This window comes from Labeo rohita, chromosome 6, assembly GCF_022985175.1.
Source record: "Labeo rohita strain BAU-BD-2019 chromosome 6, IGBB_LRoh.1.0, whole genome shotgun sequence".
In the NCBI taxonomy this organism is placed as follows: domain Eukaryota; kingdom Metazoa; phylum Chordata; class Actinopteri; order Cypriniformes; family Cyprinidae; genus Labeo; species Labeo rohita.
The window spans coordinates 3,775,416-3,797,782 of NC_066874.1; the positions used below are offsets into that span (position 1 = coordinate 3,775,416).

The 22,367-nt window shown below is 35.7% G+C and overlaps 1 protein-coding gene across 2 annotated transcripts in view; it reads left to right on the forward strand.

The window, feature by feature from the left end:
- nbeal1 (neurobeachin-like 1) overlaps positions 1-22,367 on the forward strand; it is a 75,230-nt gene that overhangs the window by 39,755 nt on the left and 13,108 nt on the right. For both annotated transcript variants that reach the window (XM_051111803.1, XM_051111804.1), the window contains 26 exons: positions 848-937; positions 1,082-1,256; positions 2,183-2,316; positions 2,402-2,561; positions 3,572-3,674; positions 3,762-3,918; positions 4,907-5,065; positions 6,292-6,451; positions 7,672-7,760; positions 8,601-9,155; positions 10,899-11,074; positions 11,262-11,550; positions 12,639-12,950; positions 13,088-13,237; positions 14,585-14,742; positions 14,956-15,080; positions 15,177-15,300; positions 15,631-15,779; positions 15,870-16,003; positions 17,424-17,525; positions 17,615-17,710; positions 17,828-17,952; positions 18,477-18,617; positions 19,055-19,185; positions 20,149-20,258; positions 20,588-20,705. In XM_051111803.1, the coding sequence (XP_050967760.1) occupies positions 848-937; positions 1,082-1,256; positions 2,183-2,316; positions 2,402-2,561; positions 3,572-3,674; positions 3,762-3,918; positions 4,907-5,065; positions 6,292-6,451; positions 7,672-7,760; positions 8,601-9,155; positions 10,899-11,074; positions 11,262-11,550; positions 12,639-12,950; positions 13,088-13,237; positions 14,585-14,742; positions 14,956-15,080; positions 15,177-15,300; positions 15,631-15,779; positions 15,870-16,003; positions 17,424-17,525; positions 17,615-17,710; positions 17,828-17,952; positions 18,477-18,617; positions 19,055-19,185; positions 20,149-20,258; positions 20,588-20,705 (4,222 nt within the window). The remainder of the gene's footprint in view (positions 1-847; positions 938-1,081; positions 1,257-2,182; positions 2,317-2,401; positions 2,562-3,571; positions 3,675-3,761; positions 3,919-4,906; positions 5,066-6,291; positions 6,452-7,671; positions 7,761-8,600; positions 9,156-10,898; positions 11,075-11,261; positions 11,551-12,638; positions 12,951-13,087; positions 13,238-14,584; positions 14,743-14,955; positions 15,081-15,176; positions 15,301-15,630; positions 15,780-15,869; positions 16,004-17,423; positions 17,526-17,614; positions 17,711-17,827; positions 17,953-18,476; positions 18,618-19,054; positions 19,186-20,148; positions 20,259-20,587; positions 20,706-22,367) is intronic.

Sequence of the window (22,367 nt, forward strand, 5' to 3'; positions counted from 1 at the left end):
AGGGACTATTACAGAAGGTTCAAACACTCACTGATGCTCCAGAAGGAACAACATGATGCATTAAGAGGGGTGAAAACTTTTGAACAGAATGAAGATGTGTACATTTTTCTTATTTTGCCTAAATAACATATTTTTTTCATTTAGTACTACCCTTCAGAAGCTACAAAAGATACTTACAGAAGACAAAATATGTTAAATTTACCCTGACCTTCAAACCTTCAAACACCAATACTATGCTTTCAGACATCAATTCATCCATGTTATATAAATACAAGTACAAATCAAGTGCAAACATTTCTTTGGTCATGTGACTCACCCCCAAACCTTAATGCATTGTGTTTCCCTCTGGAGCATCAGTGAGCATTTGAACCTTCTGCAATAGTTGCATATGAGTCCCTCAGTTGTCCTCAGTGTGAAAAAATGGATCTTATAATCATACAGTCATTGTTGTAAAGGGTTCAAATACACAAAAATGCTGAAAAACCAAAGAATTTGTGGAACCTGAAAGATTTTTTTGAAGAACAGTGGACAGTTTAACTGTTCAGGACAAACATGGGACTCATAAACAACTATCACTAAAAAAAACACAGCTGTGGATCATTCAGGTAACGACATGTTACAATGTATTGTTCATTGTTCGTTCGTGTTAGTTAATACATTAACTAATCTTAACAAATGACGCCTTATTGTAAAGTGTTACCAATAATTCTCATACAGTTAATATTAAAGTAGTTTGTGGTTGTTTGAATGCTTGTCTATAAATAATTATGCTAAAAAAGTACCTTAATGTAATTAAAAGGGAAAAAAAAAAAGTTGAAGTTTTTAATTGTCCTTTTTGCATATACAGGCATGTAGGAACCCAATTTGTCTGGATTTGTCCCCTAATATGCTGCATGGTCGCCTGACAGGAAATAAAGTGGTCAACTGGGATATCAAAGTATGCCGTTTCCCTTCCTTTAAACTTTGCTTTTCATCCTTGATTCGTTTTTTCGGCTCTGAGGGTTGTAATCTGTCAAAGTGTGTTTTCTGTAATTTTCTTTCTCTTTAAACATCTGCTGACAAGCTCTCTCATCATTTGTAGGACATGATCAACTGTGTTGGAGGGCTTCCTGTGTTGCTGCCAGTCTTGGAACAGTTGACTTTGTTAACCCCTGATTTACATCACGTCGACCCCTCGGGGTCAGAGTTCATCACCCCTGACTCAGCCACACCTGCTGATGGAGACTGGGTCATACTGCCATCAAACAGGGCGTCAGGTGAGCACACGCTGTTTATTAACCAGTGTTATAACTAATCATCATTGATTAAATTAAGCTGAAATAAAATATAAATTTTAGATGAAAAAAAAAAACCTTAGGAAAAATGAGAAAAGTAAATTATAAAATTAGAATTAGAAATTAGGATAAATGATTAGAAACTAGAGAAAATAGAGATAAGCTGAAATAATAAGTTTAAATATGGGTTAAATTGCTAAAAAAAAAAAAAAAAAAAAAGCTTAATTGCCAAAGTTAATAAAACTGAAGTAAATGAAGAGTGGAATAGAAATAATAAAAAAAATAAAAAAACTACTAAATGACATTTACTAAAATTAAAATAAAAAATATAAAAATAAAAGATAGTTTAAAATGTTAATAAATACTATAATAGTTAATAAAAATACTAAAATACAGCAGTTTATTAACATAATGAATGTGTATCCGATCTATTGGAACTAAAGGATTTTACCGCCTGCTCCTTTCCTGTATTGATGATTAAATTTATGACTTAAAATAGTTTTTAAAATGTTTTTTTAGCAATAGAAATAAAGCTGAAATAAAAGAAAATGTAAATATTAAATGACAAACCTAACAACTGAAAAACTCAAAAACTTAACTTAAAAATGCAAACTAACAATACTAAAACTGAAATAATGATAAAGTGAAACAGAAATATAGTAAATACGTAAATGTTAAAAATTTAAAAAAACTAAAATTAAAATGAAAAGTCAAATAAGAAAAATCAAAGGCAATTTAAAATATTAATTAAAAAATAAATAAAAATATACTACAATAACAATGTTATTAGCTGTTGGTTGACAGAATGATAGTATGTTAAAGATCTCACCGCCTGTCCTTTTCTGTTTTTATGATCTTTATGTATTGATAATGCTGTGATATGATGTTTGTGGACTTTTATTTTTCAGAGGCGAGACTGGAGAAAAATCTAGTAGCGACGTTTTTGCTGGTGATCAAGCATTTCCTGCAGAGGCATCCCATAAACCAGGAAACCCTCCTGCACTCACATGCTGTGGCCACACTAGGAGCTCTGTTGCAGAAGGTACCCATTATTCTCTTTCCTTTGGTTCTTTAGTCTTTCTCTCTGTTTGTCTTCATTTGCCGTTGATTTCTGTGTCTGCGTGCAGCTGCCTGCATTCCTGGTGGACGTGAGCGTGCTGGTGGCGGTTCAGCTGTTGATTGAGCAGATGACATATGAGAAGAACTCGCAACTCCTGCAGCAGCTCCACACGCACCTGCTCTTCAACTTCAGCATCTGGAACCAAGGAGATTTCCCACTTCGCATCGGTCAGTCTGCATGTGTGATTTATTCATGCTGCATTTTTGTGTTTAAACAAGCAAACTGTTTTTGTTCATGCATTCTTTTGTTACACCAACTGATTTAATTAATTTTTCGTATAATTTTTTTGGTTGTTTCTGATTTGGGTTCTAGAATTAAAAATCCCATATTTTATTTTATTTTATTTTATTGACAAATGGATTAAAAAAAGCATGTTTTGGAGTTTAAAATGTGCATTTATTTTATTTTATTTTATTTTATTTTATTTTATTTTATTTTATTTTATTTTATTTTATTTTATTTTATTTTATTTTATTTTATTCAATTGACAAATGGATTTTAAAAGCTAATTTTGAAATGGGGTTTAAAATGTGCATATAAAAACTTATTATTAATTTACTTTATGGTATATTACCATAACCTACGTTTTAAAGCTCAGTGAGTAAAGTTTTACAGTGTTTATATGTATACTACCAGTCAAAAGTTTTTGAACAGTAAGATTTTTAATGGTTTTTTTAAAGTAGTCTCTTCTGCTCACCAAGCCTGCATTTATTTGATCCAGCAAAAACAGTACAATTTTGAGTTTTCTATTTGAGTATGTTTTAAAATATAATTTATTCCTGTGAAAGCTGAATTTTAAAAATGTTAAAAATCTTACTGTTCAAAAAGTTTTGACTGGTAGTGTACATGTCTTTATGTAAAAAATTTATTTAAAGACTTCTTTAATGTATATTTTCATAATTTTATTTAACTAAGTAAAAGTTATGTCTTAAGTTTAATTATGTCTATAATGTTTAAATTATTAAATTGATTAATCATAATTGATAACTTATGCTTAACTTAAGCTTATGATATATTATATTATATTATATTATATTTATTATATTTTTGCACAAGAAAAATTCAAGTTAACTTTTTATTCATTTGAATTCATTTTTTATGTTCATTTTTTTAAATTCCCATTGAAGAACTGAACTACCCATAATCTGATGATCTTAATGTGTTTGTGATGTTGAAGGTCACATCCAGTACATGTCCACTGTCATCAAAGACAGCAGGAAGCAGTTCAGGAAGAAATATGGAGTCCAGTTCCTGCTGGACACAATTCGCCTTTATTATGGGTAAGAATACATCTCCCACAATCACCTCACAACTGTTCTGGCTCTTCCTCTCTCTGTCAAGTCATCCGTTCCCTGTTTCCTTTCTAGTTCTGGAAGTAAAGATGCAGATCTGAGTGAGGACGACATTAAGACAATCAGAGCTTCTCTCTGTGGCCTTCTGAAGTATTACATCAGCAAGGGAACAACCCACGAGGAGATCCAGAGCATTCTGGGATACATAGCTGCCATTGGAGATGAGGAACAGGTGAGAAGAGGATGTTGGTAGATTCACAGTTTCCTATAAAGTACGCTTGATTAGGATTAGTGTGTCCCAAATCATATAGTTCACAACCATTCAAAAGTTTGGGGTTGGTCAGATTTTTTAAAGCCTCCTCTGCTCACCAAGGCTGCATTTTTGTATCGAAAAATACAGTAAAAACAGTAATATTGTGAAATATTATTGCAGTTTAAAATAACTGTTTTCTGTTTCAATGTAATTTATTTCTGGAACACAAAGCTGAATTTTCAGCATCATTACTCCAGTCTTCAGTGTCACATGATCCTTCAGAAATCATTCTAATATGCCGATTTGCTGCTCAGGAAACATTTCTGATTATTAAGTGTGCATTAAATTAAGTTACAAGGCTAACTTTTAAAGAATTTTTTAGTTTTTCAGTATTTTGATTTAGTTGGTTTATCGATTTTAGTATTTCTTTAGCACTTATTATAGGTTTAATATTCAAGAAAACCAAAATATGGTTAAAACAATTACTAAGATAACTTTAAGTTATTTTATTATATTATTACAAATTAAAAACTCATTTTATATTCTTAATTATGCATTTCAAAGTTTCGAAAATGTTTAATGTTTAAAAAAGCTAATTGTATACCCAAATAGTTGTTCAGATTTTTAGATATTTTCTAAACGTAATTTTGCACATTCCTAAAGGTGATAAGGTAATGTCTAACTCTTTGTCTGAGTGTGTGTGTGTGTGTGTGTGTGTGTGTGTGTTCAGGAAAGAAGCACTCTCATTTATTGTTATTGATTTGCCCTTTCCAATCAGTAAAGCAAACATCCTCTGTCTCTCCATTTTAATTATTCCTAAACCTCAATGTGCTTAACCGCAAACTGGATTTACTGCCCTGCCAATTCGTTTAATCACCGCCTCTTCCGGTTTCTCCTGCTCTTGTCATTTGCTAGCAATAAACATTAACTAAACATGAAATTGAAATCAGTGACTGTGCTGTTGTAGCTGTGCGGGATCTTGGAGCTGCTGCTGACTCTGCTGCAGACCAGCGCGGCGCGGGACCAGCTCTTCCTGCTGCTGTTTGAACCCGGAGCGGCCGACTCCTGCTACGCCCTGCTGCTCAACAACAAACACTCAGACCGCCTCCGAGAGCTCATCTTCAAGGTGCACTTAATGCATTTAACACCTCTCTAAAGCAACTTCCATCAGTTCAAGATTTGTTTACCCAAAAATTAAAATTTGCAACATTTACTCAGCCGCAGGCCATCCAAGATGTAGATGTATTAGTGTCTTAATAGAAACCGGTTTGGAGAAATGTAGCATTACATTACTTGCTCACCAATGGATCCTGTGCAGTGAATGGGTGCCGTCAGAATGAGCTGATAAAAACATCACAATAAGTAATCCACATGACTCCAGTTCATCAAATAATGTCTTGTGAAGTGAAAATCTGCATGTTTGTTAGAAAAAAATGCAGCAGGAAGTTGTTTTTAAACTTTATACCTGCTAATATCTATCCATAATATAGCTTTCTTCAGTAAAAAAGCCTTCTTGTCTGAATCAGGAGAGTAATATGCACAGATTGAGCAATGTTTACAAGCCAAAACAGTTCAAAACAAATATTGTGATGTTTTTATCAGCTGTTTGGACACCTTGGCATTGCATTGCAGCAAATGTGAAATTGTAGTTGTATAATGAGCTTAACAGATCATTACTTATTCATTCTCCTAGTCTGAAAAGTCATAATAACTATATATATATATATATATATATATTAAACAGACAGTAGTACAAATTACAATTTTTTGCACCTATATGTGAAAATACTAAATATTATATCAAATGACTGTCATATATAGGCTATAAAATATGCAGTACATACATACAAGGAATAAATACTTGAAATATATTTAATTTAGTTAATTAATAGACAAATGAAAAACTGTGCAACTCGTAACGTAGCCTATATTTGCTGAATTTCAGTTCAGTTTTGTTACAAAGGAAACTCAGATGGCAGAAAGCTTTGTTTTCAAGTGCGCAACTCCTGGCATTCGCTGTTCTTATGCTGGCGGTTATCAAACATAGTTCCATTACTGTGGGCACCATTTTCTGGATTGAGGGTGAATTGCCTGTATTCGTTGTAAGGCCTCATGCACCAAACCGAGATGCCTGTACCGTGATGGTTCGGTACGAATACATGTATCATTACACCCCTAATATATATATATATATATATATATATATATATATATATAAAATCAGATTTGAATATTCATCAACTATAAGTTTGCTTAATGCATTATGCATTACATAATAAAACCTATGATATTTGATTGTGATGTGTCATATGCATGTGTTATTAATATGTATGTTGCTGTGTGTTTCTGCAGCTGTTTGAGCGGATGCTGAAGTGTGACCGTGTGTATGAGAAGAGCAAACAGAGGTTGCGTCTGAGAGACGTGGGATACTCTGGCCTCAGTTTGCTGTTCTCAGATCTGCACCTCACTTCAACCCTCATCAAGTGCCTCCTTCACCAAGTGCTGTCTACTGGTCAGTCTGATTAAAACTGATGAAAACCACCCACGATTTGCCACATACTCTGTTAAAGGGATAGTCACTCTAGAAAATGAATTCTGTCATCTTTTACTCAAACCATTAGAGCATCATTATCAGTTTCAACAGTCATCAGCATCGTAAATCCTCAAAAGTTTTTTATATTTTAATTTTACAAAGTAAAAATAAAAGTGCACACATTTATAACACTATACTTTGTATTATATCACCCTTGCATCAAATTACAAAAAAAATGGTTAATGCTAATGCAAGGGTGTTTCTAATGCAATGTCTGTGGGAGGGATGGTAAATTTCTTATAAATGGTCTCTCTTGATTTTTTTTTTTCCTTTTTTTGAAAGTCATGAAAACACTATCATGGAGTTTTTCTTTTGCTATTTTGAGCAAATGGGAATGCAAAAAATGTATTTGTGGTACTCTGCCATTCACTGCTCTCGAAGTTAACCCAACTATGACGACTTCCGCTGCTGAAATGTGATTTCACAGAAATGTGAAAAAGGTCCATTGACTTCAATTTTATTTTTTGTCTGTACAGTGGAAGTTAATGGGAGCCAAAACAGTTTGATAACCAACATATATTCTTTCAAGTTCCACAGAAAAAAAAGAAAGTCATGCAGGTTTAAATTATGGCTGAATTTTCATTTTTGAGTGAATTATCCCTTTAGAAGCACCTTTTCTTATAAGGCTTTCAAATATTAATGATATATTCAAATATTAATTATGCATTTGTAAGGATTATGGTGGAAGTTTTAAAATATCGAAATATTTGACATATTTTCAAGGCAAATCCATAATGTCATTTCAGCAAAAAAATAATATATTACAAAAATATAATAAAAATAGTAATTGTTACTGTTTTATATATTTAGTTACTTAAAGTTTAATTAAACTTTTAGTAATTTTGTTGTTTTTGTCATTTTTATTTTAAGTTTTTGTACTTTTCATACATTTTTACTTTTAGCTATGTTAGTACATCAGTATGAACTATAAACTTTATGTACATTATATGATAAATGAATATTTATATAATTGTTTATATTTAAATGTATTTTAGTTTACAAAGTACCATAAATTGTTTTCGAATTTTAGATTTAGTGTATAATATAACTATAATAACCCTTATATTGATGAGGCCACACTGAATTTGTGATGTAAAATGTTTTTTCATCTTTGACCCTTTTATCTCTTTGTCCTCTAGATACTGTGGTAAACTATAAAGATCTGATGGCTGTGGTTCTGCTGACCCATAAAGCTGGACCCAGCGTTCGCCTGACCGTATGCAAGAGGGTGAGAGCATTTATCACATTAATACACCAGTTATTAGTATTAACAAAAATCTTGCCAAAAAAACATTTTTAAGCAATAGCTTGGAAAGGAAAATTGTCATTCAAATGAGTTTCTTTTTTCAAAATGATTGCTTTTCCATATAAATGATACACTATATAAGTACCAAATAATAATCATAATCCGTATGATGCACAAGCTATATGTTATCAGACACTTTAAAGCCAAATGATTGCTTTGAAGAAATGACCCAAATTTTATATAATTACCTACATCCATTGGACATCATTTCAGATTTTGGGTGAACTTTCCCTTTCCCTAAACAAAAATAGAACTTTACATCAAATGAAATAAAGTGACAAAGAAATACATTAGATGTCTCAATGTTTTCAATCTGTATGAACCACAAAACCAGTCATAAGGGTCTTTTTTTTTTTTTTTTTTTTTTTAAATTGACATTTATATGTCATCTGAAAGCTGAATGAATAATCCACTGATGTATGGTTTGTGAAGACAGGACAATATTTGGAAAATCTGGAATTTGAGGGTGCAAAAAATCTAAATACTGAGAAAATCCCTTTTAAAGTTGTCCAAATGAAGTTCTTAGCAATGCATATTACTAATCAAAAATTAAGTTTTGATATATTTACGGTAGGAAATTTACAAAATATCTTCATGGATCATGATCTTTACTAAATATCCTAATGATTTTTGGCATACAAGAAAAATTGATAATTTTGACCCATACAGTGCATTGTTGGCTATTGCTACAAATATACCCGTGCTATTTATGACTGGTTTTGTGGTCCGGGGTCACAAATATCCTTCTCTTATTTCCTGCAGCTGTATGCACTGCTGCAGTCTCAGCAGGATGCAGCGCTGCAGATCTCCAAGCAGACGTGTTGGCAGGGCACTCTAATGACTTTGTTTGTCCGGAGCCCCGGGAGCGACGGTGGTTCCGGTTCGGGCCGTGGTGACGTGGCCAGCCTTGGGAGTTTTGAGCTGAGCCGCAGCAGCGGAGGAAACCGCCTGGAGCCTCCTCTGGAGCGCAGGGCTCTGGGAGACAGCGTGGGGAGGCTTAACGAAGAGCGAGACAGCGCCTCAGACAGCAGGTCCATAGACAGCCTGGACAACGGAGAGCTGATGTCTCTCTCCGAAACACCAGGGGATGCACCGACACCCAAAGCGTGGGGCGGGAAAGCGGGGGTCCTGAGTTTGGACCTGTCCCAGCTACATCTGTTCGATCACGGGGACAGTGGCAGTCAGACTCCGGGCAGCATGCCAAGCACGCCTTCTCCTCTGGAGAACGCAAAACCATTCCCCGGAGCTTCCTCTCTGAATGATGACAGCTTCCTGTTTAGTGACAACGTGTCCCTGGGAGAGTCTTTTAACAGTGAGGTGAGACTAGAGATCTGATATGTGTTTCAGTGGAACAGGGAGTTACAATTATCACTTTCTTTGTACTAATCGTGTTGTCATCTTTTAACAAGAAGTGCCTGGTATTAAGTACTATAATGAAGGTGTTAAAGGGATAGTCCACCCAAAAATTAAAATTCATGTCATTAATTACTCACCCTTATGTCATTCCAAACCTGTAAGACCTTTGTTTAACCGGAAGACAGATGAAGATATTTTTGATGAAATCCGAGAGCTTTCTGACACTACGTAGACAGCAGAGGAACCACTATGGAAGAGAAGAAATTGTTGAATAAAGCATTATTTTTGTTTTCTTTGTGTACAAATAGTATTCTCATAGCTTTATAAAATTAAGGTTGAACCACTGATATCACATGGACTATATTTATGATGTCCTTACTACCTTTCTGGGCCTTGAATGTAGTAGGTGCATTGCTGTCTGTGCAGGGTTGGAAAGCTATAAAAATACCTTAAGTTTTCTTCTGAAGATGAACAAAGGTCTTAAGGGTTTGGAACAACATGAGGGTGAGTAATTAATGACAGAATTTTTATTTTTGGGTGAACTGTCCCGGACTCTAAAATATAATTTAAAATTATATAAAATATAATTTATATTTATAAAATTTAAATATAATATATAGGCAAGGCAAGGCAAGTTTATTTATATAGCACATTTCATACACAAAGGTAATTCAAAGTGCTTTACATAAAAGGAAGTAGAATAATCATAAAAACAATAATAAAAACAATAATTCACAAAAAAAGCCAGTAGAATAATCATAAAAACAATAATCACAACAATAAAACAAAAAAAAATTACAAACTTTTAAAATGATTTAAAAATTGATTTAAAATAAAATAAAATAAATATAGTTAAAATGTAAATATATTTTATATAAATATAAAATATAATTTGTATTTATCTAAAATATAATTTATACTTTATAGGCCACATTTAAAGCCATTGTAAAATGCTTATGTCTGCGCATCCAATGTTAATGTGGTAAGATGCCACAGGGTAATTTACTCTCCAGGATAGTATTCTAATTATTAATATTAATGCATTTTATTAAACGTTGTCTTTTACCATATTGCTATGTAAACATTTTAGAAAATCTTTATTAAAACTATGGTAAAATCGCAGCTTTTGTTGTAAAAAAAAAATAATTCACAGCTTATTCCTTTATACAATATAATTACATTGCTGTACAAAATTATTTATTTATTTATTTATTTATTTCTACAGAAAATGATGCGTTATATAGCTCAAAAGTGATGTTAAAGACATTTATAAATTTTACAAAAGATTTCTTTCAAATTATTTTGAACAGAAATATTAAGCAGCACAACTGCTTTCAATATTAATAATAATTTCGCAGTGTTGCTGTTTTTACTGTATTTTGATCAAATAAATGCAGCCCTTGGTGAGCATATGAGGCTTATTTCAAAAACATTAAAAAAAAAAAAACCTTTCCATCCCCAAACTGTTGAAAGCAAGTTTATAGCATTAAATATAATTGTGGAGAAGTGATGGACTTATAGTAAGTAGGTGTTGAAAGTCTATATTAGCTCTTAAAATTACCGTTTTAACCTTTTTAAAATTTTCTAATTAAAAAGGATAGTTTCTACTAAAATACCTTTATCATCCAGAGCCAATGTCTATTTTTTTTGCTGTCAGTCTAACTGAAGTGATTTATTGATTTAAGCCTCTGTCTTGTCGTGCAGCGTACGGAGGAAGAGTTGGGGCGTCTGCTGTTGGAGATCGTGTTGTGTGTCATGTGGAGAGGAGTGGAGGGGTCAGATGACACCGCCTGGCTGGAGAGAGGTCAGGTGTTCTCCGCCCTCACCAAACTGGGCACTGCCAATGAACTGCTGCTGCCTGTCGACCACATTAAACTCAGGTCAGACGTCATCTCAATTGTGCTTTCTTTGGAACTGCAGCTGATACTAATGATGCACTGAAATTAATTTTTCTTAGTCAGAATGCGGCATCGTAATGGCTGAATATTTTTGGTTGCTAAAATGTAGTCCCCAGAACTGATCTGAACAGCTAGTTGATCATGCATTTGCTAATGTCTTTCTGTACAGTCTGATGGAGAGGATGTTGGAATTGGCCGTAACGGATAACCGGGAGGCGACGACAGCAACGCTGCCGCAACACACAGAGAACGCGGTGCGTCTTTTGCACATAGTGCAGGACTTCCTGCAGGCTGAGGGGCTGGTGAATCCCGCTTTATGGACTGAGAAGGTTCTGGAGGAGACGGTGACTCTGATGGACGGGCTGATGGTATGGTACGCCTCTGGGATGCAATGGCTCCAGCTCTCTCAGGTGGGGCTACGGTTGCTGCTCGGGTTCATGGCGCAAGAAGACCCACAGGTGAGAGGTCATAAGGTCATAGTAGGGATGCATTGATAAGCAGTACCATTTGGGGCCAGTTTCAGCAAGAATGCATTAAAGGAGAAGTTCACCAGAACAAAAAATTACAGATAATGTACTCACCCCCTTATCATCCAAGATGCTCATGTCTGTCTTTCTTCAGTTGTAAAGAAATTATGTTTATTAAGGAAAACATTTTAGAATTTCTCTCCATATAGTGGACTTCTGTGGTGCCCATGAGTTTGAACTTCCAAAATGCAGCTTTAGTGCAGCTTCAAATGGCTCTAAACGATCCCAGCCGAGGAAGAAGGGTCTTATCTAGTGAAATGATTGGTTATTTTCTAAAATAAAAAATTTCAGTTTATACACTTTATAACCTCAAATGCTTGTCTTGTCTAGCTCAGCGATGCTCATGCAAACTCCCATCTCATTTTCTCCTCCAACTAATCATCCTACATCGCTGCAAAAGTACAGACCCAGTGTTTACAAAGTGAAGGTGCAAAGAAGGTCAAACATACTTTACAAAAAAAGGCAAAACCGCCATGTAGGCCGATTTTGAAGTTGGAGAAGAAAATGAAAGGGGAGTTTTTTGACCTTGAAGGGTGAGTAAATTATCTGTAATTTTTGGTTCTGGAAGTGAACTTCTCCTTTAAATTGATCAAAAGTGACAGTGAAGTCATTTATAATGTTACAAATCATTTCAAATAAATGCAGTTCTTTTGAACTTTCTGTTCATCAAAGAATGTTGTGGTTTCCACAAAAATATAAAGAAACATTAATATTATTAAGTGATGTTTCTTGAGCAGCCAATCAGCATATTAAAATGATTTCTGAAGGATCATATAAAACTAAAGCCAGGAGTAATGATGCTGAAAATTCAGCTTTGAATCACAAAAATAAATGACATTTTAAAATTTATTCAAATAGAAAATAATTATTTTAAGCAAAAATATTTGACTGTTTTCACTATAAAACTGTACTGTTTTTTAAAAAATGTTGCCTAAATGCAGCCATTATTTTATCTAAATATAGCCAATGGCAATATCTAGAAATCTTTTAATTATTTACGTTGTTCCTCGTTCTGGCAGGTGTGTGCTATGGCTACGGCCAAGCTGAATGGCATCTTGCAAACAAAGACGGTGGACTCTCAGGACGAGGCCTGTTATCTTCTCGGCCGCGTGGAGGGAATCCTCAGGCGCTCTGTGAGCGAGGAGCGGACAGAGGAGACCTACTCGTTCTTAGTGCCTCTCCTTCGCACCCTCCTGTCTAAAGTCCACAAACTCCTGTACATGGAGCTACACCTCCCATCCCTTCCCGACACCAACGGAAGTCCGTCTTTCTTTGAGGACTTTCAGCTGTACTGCAGCTCCCCGGAGTGGAGGGTCTATTTGGATAAATATGTAAGACCTGGATTAATATGCTAAACGTGGTTGATTTTGTAATTTCATGCTGATTAAAGTCTTAGTTATTATCCGTTTTAAATATGTTATTTACTATTGGCGGTTTTCTGCTCTAAATTCTGTGTCTGTTTTGTCAGATCATCCCCTACATGAAGCAATATGAGATCGAGACATTCAGTCAGGGTCATGAGAACATGGCTCTCTACTGGAAGGACTGTTATGAGGCATTCATGCTCAGTTTGCACCGCAGGGACCGAGAGAAAGGAGAGAGCAAGATACGCTTTCAGGTACAAAAACGTCTACACACGTACACTATCGTTCAAAGGTTTCAAAGTTTTCTTTTTATTTAAGAAATTAATACTTTTATTCAATAAGGATGCATTAAATTGATCAAAAAGTAACAGTAAAGATTAGAGATGTAACAATCTCAAAATCAGTTTGTGATCCGAAGTTTTTTCGCTCCGTTCACAGCGAATGCAGTGAACTCGTTTATTGCATGTGCTGTGAGTTTGGGAACGCAGTGGCCACCAGTTAGGCTTTATATTTTTGCGGCAGATGATTACAGCATTTTACTAGATTTGTATTGAGACCTGTTTTTGTAAGCCTGTTTTCACTGAAGCTGGAGTTTTCCTTCAAAATAAAACCTTAAAAGTACAGTATGAATTGCTGACAGCAAGTGGTTTAAATGCAATCCAAATTCAAAATATCTCCTTCAAGTGTAGAAATTAGGAAAGAAGGATTGTAATTTCCCTACTGTAGTGTAAAGCAAAAATAATATATCTATGAAATATTAATTTTCATTTATTTTTCAGTGCAATTGTTTTACAATATATGTCCATTACTGTCATCGTTGTTGTTATTTTTATTATATTCTAATTTGTTTGGCTTCCTAAAACACCAGTGTGAATGTCATTTAGACTGAGACAGTATACCACAGCTGAAAATAGGATTGAGTCCCGTTTAAAGTTCAGGTACAAGTCAGTTCACTGACTTTTTTCTTAGTTAAGTTTTCTTAGTTAAGAACATGGGTTGAAGCTCTTAGTTTGGTACTGTCAAAGTGCATTAGATAGAAGAATTTAACTTTAAAATGTAAAAAATGTTCATTTTTTCCAATCCTTTATTTGTCTTTTTTTTCCTTTTTTTAAATATCACAATAAATATCGTATTGTGGACTTCATAGCACAATATTATCGTATCGTTAGATTTTTGATATTGTTACATCCATAGTGTAGACATTTATAATGTTACGAACGATTTCCATTTCAAATGAATGATGTTCTTTTAACTTTATATTCATCAAATAATCTGTATTTATAATATTGATGATAAAGGATCATGTCACACTAGGAGTAGTGATGCTGAAAATTCAGCTTTGCATCACTGAAATAAATTCATTTTAACATATATTCACATAAAAAACAGGTATTTGAAATTATAATAATATTTCACAATATTACTGTTTATTTTTTTTTTTTTTTTTTTTTTTTTTTTTTTTGCTGTATTTTTGATCAAATGAATGGGGCCTTGGATAGCATAGGAGACTTCAAAAATATTGAAACGTTATTGCAACAACCTTTGAACGACATTGTGTAGAATTTCCCTACAAACATTTTCATTTCCCTCAAAATCCTCAGGAGCAGTTTGTGGAACCGTTCAGCCGTCGAGGGCGTCAGGAGAACCTGAGGTACAACAGCATGCTGAAACAAATCCACACGCAGAACAGCGCCATCCTCAGGCAGTGGAGGGCAGCACGCAGAGGACTCTTCTGTGAGAGAGGACCCTGGGTAGACAAGTGAGTGTTGTTTCTGTGTGAAAATGTCACTGAGAGCAGGAGTGGATACTGTTAGTACAGATGGAGGTGTTTGAGTTTAAAGAGTTTTTTTTTCTTTTATATTAAAATCTGTATTTTTTTTTTTTTTTTAAATCAGTAAATCAGATATAAAGTAAAATGTGTTTTTGCTAGAAAGTAACACATTAAAATCTGTTGGCTGTGTGTGTTTGGCAGGCAGCAGAAGGACATACACTGGAAGCTCTCTAGCGCTGAAAACTACTCCCGTATGCGACTCAAGTTGGTGCGGAATTACAACTTTGACCCCCATAGAGAAGCCAGTGCCTTGAGAGACAACCTGGGTAAGACATACACACATTAAAATGCTCACCTGGGACTTCTATGACACTTGTGATTGGTATTTGGGGAAATAATTGGTTTTGTCTATGTTACTTCAGGTGTGCAGCACCAGCAGGTAAATGCTGAGTCACTGTTGCTAGAGGCGGTGAAACAGGTGAAGGTCAGTGATCTGGAGGATGACATCCTGGAACTCCTGGAGGAGGATCCTGCATCAGCCAATCAGTGAGTTTTAGTTTAGACGGACAGGAGCAGTAGCCAATCACTGGAGCTCAATACAGAAACACACTTTTACTCACCTTCAACAATGTTTTTTTTATCCATTAACGATAAAATTTTAGTTGAAAGATTTAACAAAGTGATTTATGCTTTTTTTTTCATTGCATATAAAGGCCGTTATTACTGTTTAAACCGCTTAGTCTGTTTACTGTTTGACGTTAACGTGTTTTTTTGCATTATCACTTTCCATAAATGTCTGTATTGCCACTTTTGATCAATTTAATGCATCTTTGCTGAATAAAAGTATTAATTTCTTTTTAAAAAATGTTCTCCAAGGGCTGATTCTGAAGAGGCGGGTCAGAAGGAAAAGTTGGTGATCTCAGAGGACTGTGAGCTGGTCACGGTGGTTGACGTCTATCCAGGGCGTCTGGAGCTCACTACACAACACATCTATTTTTACGACAGCAGCGCAGAAAAAGAAGAAGGTGAGGAGAAACTGGTGGAACAGTGAAATTTAGCAGTGTGAAAGCCATATGCATGAGGATAGAGATGACACTGGTGTTCTGTATTTTCAGGTGTAGGTCAGGACTTTAAATGGCCTTTGTCTCAGATCAGAGAGATTCACCTGCGCAGGTACAACCTCCGCCGCTCAGCTCTGGAGATCTTTCTCATCGACCAGACCAACTACTTTCTGAACTTCAAGAAGGAGGTCAGGAATCTTTTTCTCTCTTCTTTCTCTCTTTGAACATAATATCACACGCAAACTCTTAAAACTGCTTTTTAGTGAACTTTATATTTGTTTTTTGCTTTGTTGGGCATTAGGGATGCTCATGTTAACAGGTTAACCGTTAACAGACAGAAAGAATTTTGACGGATTTATGCAATCAATTAAACAGTTTAAAAGGTCATTTCATTTTTTTTTTTTTTTTTTAGTAATTTATCAAAATATTTTAAAACATTTGCTGAATGGTTAAAATAAACCATTTTTGGGAAAAAACAAAAAGATAAATTTCATAGGCATGTAACGTTAAGTCGCATTTTATTATTTATTTATTATAGAAATAGGCCTGATGCTGATGCGAAATGTTTACAAACACTATAAACATAGGCTAGGCTATTTTAGTTCCCCTCAGTCCACAAAAAATCCTTTCAATTTAATAGTACTCAGAAAAGAACAAGAAGGAAAAATATAAGAAGCTAGGCTATATAAGCGATAAGCATTGGACACTGAGTCCAAAATTTTCGTCCTTCATAAAAAAGTTTGGATCAGGTTCGATTTTCTGTGTTTTTTTGCATTGGTAGCAAGCATTTTGAGAGGTGTTTTGACAGTTAGATCCACCGTACAAGCGAACGCCAAAATCCAGAATTGCGTCTGACAAGTTCATCCACTTCATCTCGCATCACAAACCACTGTAAAGGTCCTTGTACTGAGTTCAAAGAAATAAGTGCTCTTCTGTATAATATGTGGCTCCAGTAACGCTGGCAAAGCATCCGAGTTTACTGACATTCTAAAGTAAACTTTGAATCACCCGGGATAATCCCGCAGCTCCTTAAGGAGGTGCACACAAAAAGTGCTCTCTCCTTCCTCTCTGTATCTTATAATTAGATGGACCCAATATGTCCTTTCTTTTTCTCTTTTTAAGAAGAGCATGCATGGACAACAAAATCATCCTCACTGCTTGAAGATTCCATTGTGTATTGTTTTGCTATTTTGTTTTTTTTGTTTGTTTTTTTTTAATGTTTTTTCCTTCGCAACGGATGAATTAATACGCATTGGACTCGGTGTGCAAGGTTTCTGTGCATGACGAAAAAAATATGAAAATTTGTGTCCATGTGAATCCTCATGTTCTGTTGTTTGCTGCTTTTTGTGCATGTAAAATTAATCCCTGGAAACAAATTTTAGTATTTTTAATGGGTCACAAACACATCCTTTCTGAAATAATTACATTCTAATTTTAAATAATCTTGTCGGTTAACGGTTAATAATCGGTTGAGCGTCGGCTGTCGGTTAAGAAAAATAACCAAAATGAACATCCCTATTGGGCATGTAAACACACTGATTGGGTCTCATTCACTAGTATGTTATGTTCAGTCTCTCATGATCGATTGTTTGTGGGTTTGATTGACAGGTGCGTAATAAAGTGTACAGTCGGATGCTGCTGCTGCGTTCTCTCTCTATTCATGCCACTCACTCACCGCAGGAGCTGCTCAAAGCCTCTGGACTCACACAGGTCACTGCACACATGAAACATCTCTGTTTAAGAGTTTCATATAGTACAACACTGAAGGTTTAGAGCTAACTTGTCTTTTTCTCTGTCAGAAATGGGTGAACAGGGAGATCTCAAACTTTGACTACCTGATGCAGTTGAACACCATAGCAGGACGGACGTATAATGATCTGGCTCAGTATCCTGTGGTGAGTGCCACTTACACAGCCGCTCTGGATTCTGTTTGAACTACAGCATGGCCACACATCCGCGCTCATACGCTTCCTGAATGATCTTATGGTGTGACTTTCTCTGGTGATTTTTAGTTCCCGTGGATCCTGTCGGATTATACGTCAGAGGAGCTGGATCTGTCTGATCCACGGGCGTTCAGAGATCTCTCCAAACCTGTGGCTGTGCTGAACGAGAGGAACGCCAAAGCCGTTAGAGAGAAGTGTGTTTCTGTCTCTGTCTTTTTCTATTAGTGCTAACAGATCATATATGTGACCCTGGACCACAAAACCAGTCACAAGTAGCATGGCTATATTTGTAGCAATAGCCAACAATAGACTGTATGGATCAAAATGATCAATTTTTCTTTTATATTGTAATTTAATGTTCATACCCTAAGTACCATTTTCATGGTACTTATTAGTTTTAAATATTCAAACTTTTAAAAAACATTTAAAAGATTTAAAACATTTAAAAAATGTTTTTCTGTTTTCTAATTTAAGTTTTAAGATTTGTAATTATATTAGTTACCAAAAGTAATTTTTAATAGTTTGTTTTAAATTTAAACGCTGGTCTCTTATGGTGTTTTCAGTCCTTTAGAAGTTAGCTTCCTGTTTTAGACAGTGAAGCAGCTCACTAGGTTTTGGAAAAAAGCAAATATTTTGAAAGTCTGAATTGATTTTGTAGTGGCAGTGAATGCAGCTGTGGTTGTAAATGTGGTTGACTGAAATTGATTTCTAATTGCAGATATGAGAGTTTTGAAGACCCCACAGGCACCATAGACCGTTTCCACTATGGCACGCACTACTCGAATGCTGCTGGAGTCATGCATTACCTCATTAGAGTCGAACCCTTCACATCCCTGCACATCCAGCTGCAGAGTGGCAGGTGATGCTTATACAGTTCAATGTCTTTTTGCCTTAATATTCTGTCTCACTGTCTTTCTTGACTTTCTTTTGAGTCTTTATATCAACCAAATAGCAATAGTTTTTATTTTGTATGCTGTGAAAAGAAATGGTTCCTGAAGTGAAATTCATTTAAAGGCCACTTTTGTAGAGTTTAAATTTTCTTGCACTAAAATCAGGATTATTTCAGTTTTTAATGACCATTTTCCACTCTCACTCTGACATTTAGAATTGAACAGCTTATTTTTGCTAATGTACCTTTAAGATGTCTTCAAGCAAATGGCCTCTTTTGTGATTGGCTTTTGACTGATGGATGTTTAAACAAGGGAAATCTTATGTAAATGTGATTTTAAGGTTGCCACATCCTCATAAAACCTGTTTTCATGAAACAAATAAAGTTGCTCTGACTGTCTGTGGCAGGTTTGACTGTGCCGACCGTCAGTTTCACTCCATTCCTGCTACCTGGCAAACCCTCATGGACAATCCCAATGATGTCAAAGAGCTCATCCCAGAATTCTTTTACTTCCCAGAGTTCTTGGAGAACCAGAACGGTGAGCGAATTAAAGACGGATTGAGCTAGTATTGCCAATTAAAAGCTTTTTGTGTTTTTGTGTTAAAAAACTGGGTAAATGTTTATGTTGAGAAAAAAAAAAAAAAAAAAAAAAAAAAAACTCTGTTGTAGAGAGATTAAAAAATCTAAAATCTAAAATATGTGAGAAACGCAATAATTCCCATCTATTTCTGCTGTGTTACTGTTTGTTTTGACGCACATATTATGTTCAAAATTAGTTGTACAGACACAAAAAGGTTATTTATCTATTAATTAAACAATTAATTTATTTATTTTTGTCATGACTATTGGTAGTGACTATTTGCACATTGAGGTGCAAATAACCACATGTAAGTAAATATTATCTAACTTTATTTGTACTTAGTGTAAGTAGTATTTATTGCTATTTGTAAATTCCTCTGCTTTCCTGTTGTCTGGTTCCCAAACCCTTGTGAGGGTAAAATAAGTTTCTCACAATGAGATCAAAAAACGAATAAAATAAACATCCTTTGACAGAGTTTTTTCACTGTGAAACTCAACTAGATAAAATAACAGTGCATTTTCCTCAGAAAGTCAGAAGACAGTTAGTCTTTTAAGTAACTTTCTGAGTTTGAAATGTATACAGATTCTTCTTTTTTTCAATAAATGTAGCTACAATAAAGGTTTTCTGTTTTTCTTTCTTTTTTTTCTTTTCTTTTGTGTTTTGTAAAATGTTGATTTTTGACAAATTGCACGGAAACCAACTTTGCAGGCACATTCGTGACATTAAATGGGCAATATTCACAAAATTTTATGTTGAAATAAATAGTTTAACCAGTGTTTCAAATGGTTTGAATTTTGAATAGTTGGAAAAAAGATACTTTGTGTTTTAAAAACTTAATTTCAGCCAACAAAGCATCACTTTTTTTCTTTCACTCACACTTCTTTGTATTGTGTCGTCTTATTCTCTGTCTAATTGTTGTAGGATTTGACCTGGGTCGCTTACAGATCTCTAAAGAGAGGGTAAATGATGTCATCCTGCCTAAATGGGCCAAATCCCCCGAGGATTTCATCTACAAGCACCGCAAAGCCCTGGTGAGCCCATTTCTGATGACCTCATCACAGCTCTTCCCCACTAACCTCAATAGAGAGCCTCTAGGGAGGGATGTGTAATTGAATATGGCCCGCTCTTAGTATCTGTTTCTGTTCTTCTTCTCAATTCCTTTGCCACTTCTGTCCTATTAAAGCCTGAAGCTGTGAGAAATGGCTTTGTGAAAGGTTACAAAACTTCTTTTCCCAGTCTCCTCCTCTTAGATTCCTCTCATAATGACTGATGGCCTCAGGTCTATCCTTAGAGAAATGCTGGTTTGAAAGCCTATCGTGTGACCTTTTTGTTGATGTAGATGATGTGTGTCTGTGTTCAGGAGTCAGAGTATGTGTCGGCCCATCTGCATGAATGGATCGATCTGATCTTCGGTTATAAACAGAGGGGCCCGGCTGCAGTGGAGGCCCTTAATGTCTTCTACTACTGCACATATGAAGGTATGAAGTCCTTCATACAGCTAAACATACTTTATGTGGCTGACATCCTTTGCTACCATACTTGACTAACATTTATTAGGTATTTTGGTGGATATGTCATTATTTTGACTTTTACTTATTAATACTTATTACTAATACAGTTTAATAAATATTTAAACAACAAAAAAAACATGAACAGTAAACAGTTTTTTAATAGTTGCATTGATCTACACTGACCAAAATTATAAACGCAACACTTTTGTTTTTGCCCCCATTTTTCATGAGCTGAACTCAAAGATCTAAGACTTTATCCATGTACACAAAAGGCCTATTTCTCTCAAATATTGTTCACAAATCTGTCTAAATCTGTGTTAGTGAGCACTTCTCCTTTGCCAAGATAATCCATCCACCTCACAGGTGTGGCATATCAAGATGCTGATTAGACAGCATGATTATTGCACAGGTGTGCCTTAGGCTGACCACAATGAAAGGCCACTCTAAAATGTGCAGTTTTACTGTATTGGGAGGGTCCGGGGGCGTCCGAAAACCAGTTAGTATCTGGTGTGACCACCATTTGCCTCACGCAGTGCAACACATCTCCTTTGCATAGAGTTGATCAGGTTGTTGATTGTGGCCTGTGGAATGTTGCTGTGCGAAGTTGCTGGATATTGGCAGGAACTGGAACATGCTGTCGTATACGCCGATCCAGAGCATCCCAAACATGCTCAATGGGTGACATGTCCGGTGAGTATGCTGGCCATGCAAGAACTGGGATGTTTTCAGCTTCCAGGAATTGTGTACAGATCCTTGCAACATGGGGCCGTGCATTATCATGCTGCAACATGAGGTGATGGTTGTGGATGAATGGCACAACAGTGGGCCTCAGAATCTCGTCACGATATCTCTGTGCGTTCAAAATGCCATCAACAAAATGCACCTGTGTTCATTGTCCATAACATACGCCTGCCCATACCATAACCCCACCGCCACCATGGGCCACTCGATCCAAAACATTGACATCAACAAACCACTCACCCACACAATGCCATACACGCTGTCTGCCATCTGCCCTGTACAGTGAAAACCGAGATTCATCCGTGAAGAGAACACCTCTCCAAAGTGCCAGACGCCAATGAATGTGAGCATTTGCCCACTCAAGTCGGTTACAATGACGAACTGCAGCCAGGTCGAGACCCGATGAGGATGACGAGCATGCAGATGAGCTTCCCTGAGATGGTTTCTTTGGAGATTCAGAGATTCTTTGGTTATACAAACCAATTGATACAGCAGCTGTCCGGGTGGCTGGTCTCAGATGATCTTGGAGGTAAAGATGCTGGATATGGAGGTCCTGGGCTGGTGTGGTTACACATGGTCTGCGGTTGTGAGGCCGGTTGGATGTACTGCCAAATTCTCTGAAACGCCTTTGGAGACGGCTTATGGCAGAGAAATGAACATTCAGTTCACGGGCAACAGCTCTGGTGGACGTTCCTACAGTCAGCATGCCAATCGCACACTCTTGCGACATCTTGGCATTGTGCTGTGTGATAAAACTGCACATTTTAGAGTGGCCTTTTATTGTGGCCAGTCTAAAGCACACCTGTGCAATAATCATGCAATATATCATTCATAGCTGTGCTGATTTTTATGTGATCTTATGTTTTTTTTTTTTTTTTTTTTTTTATG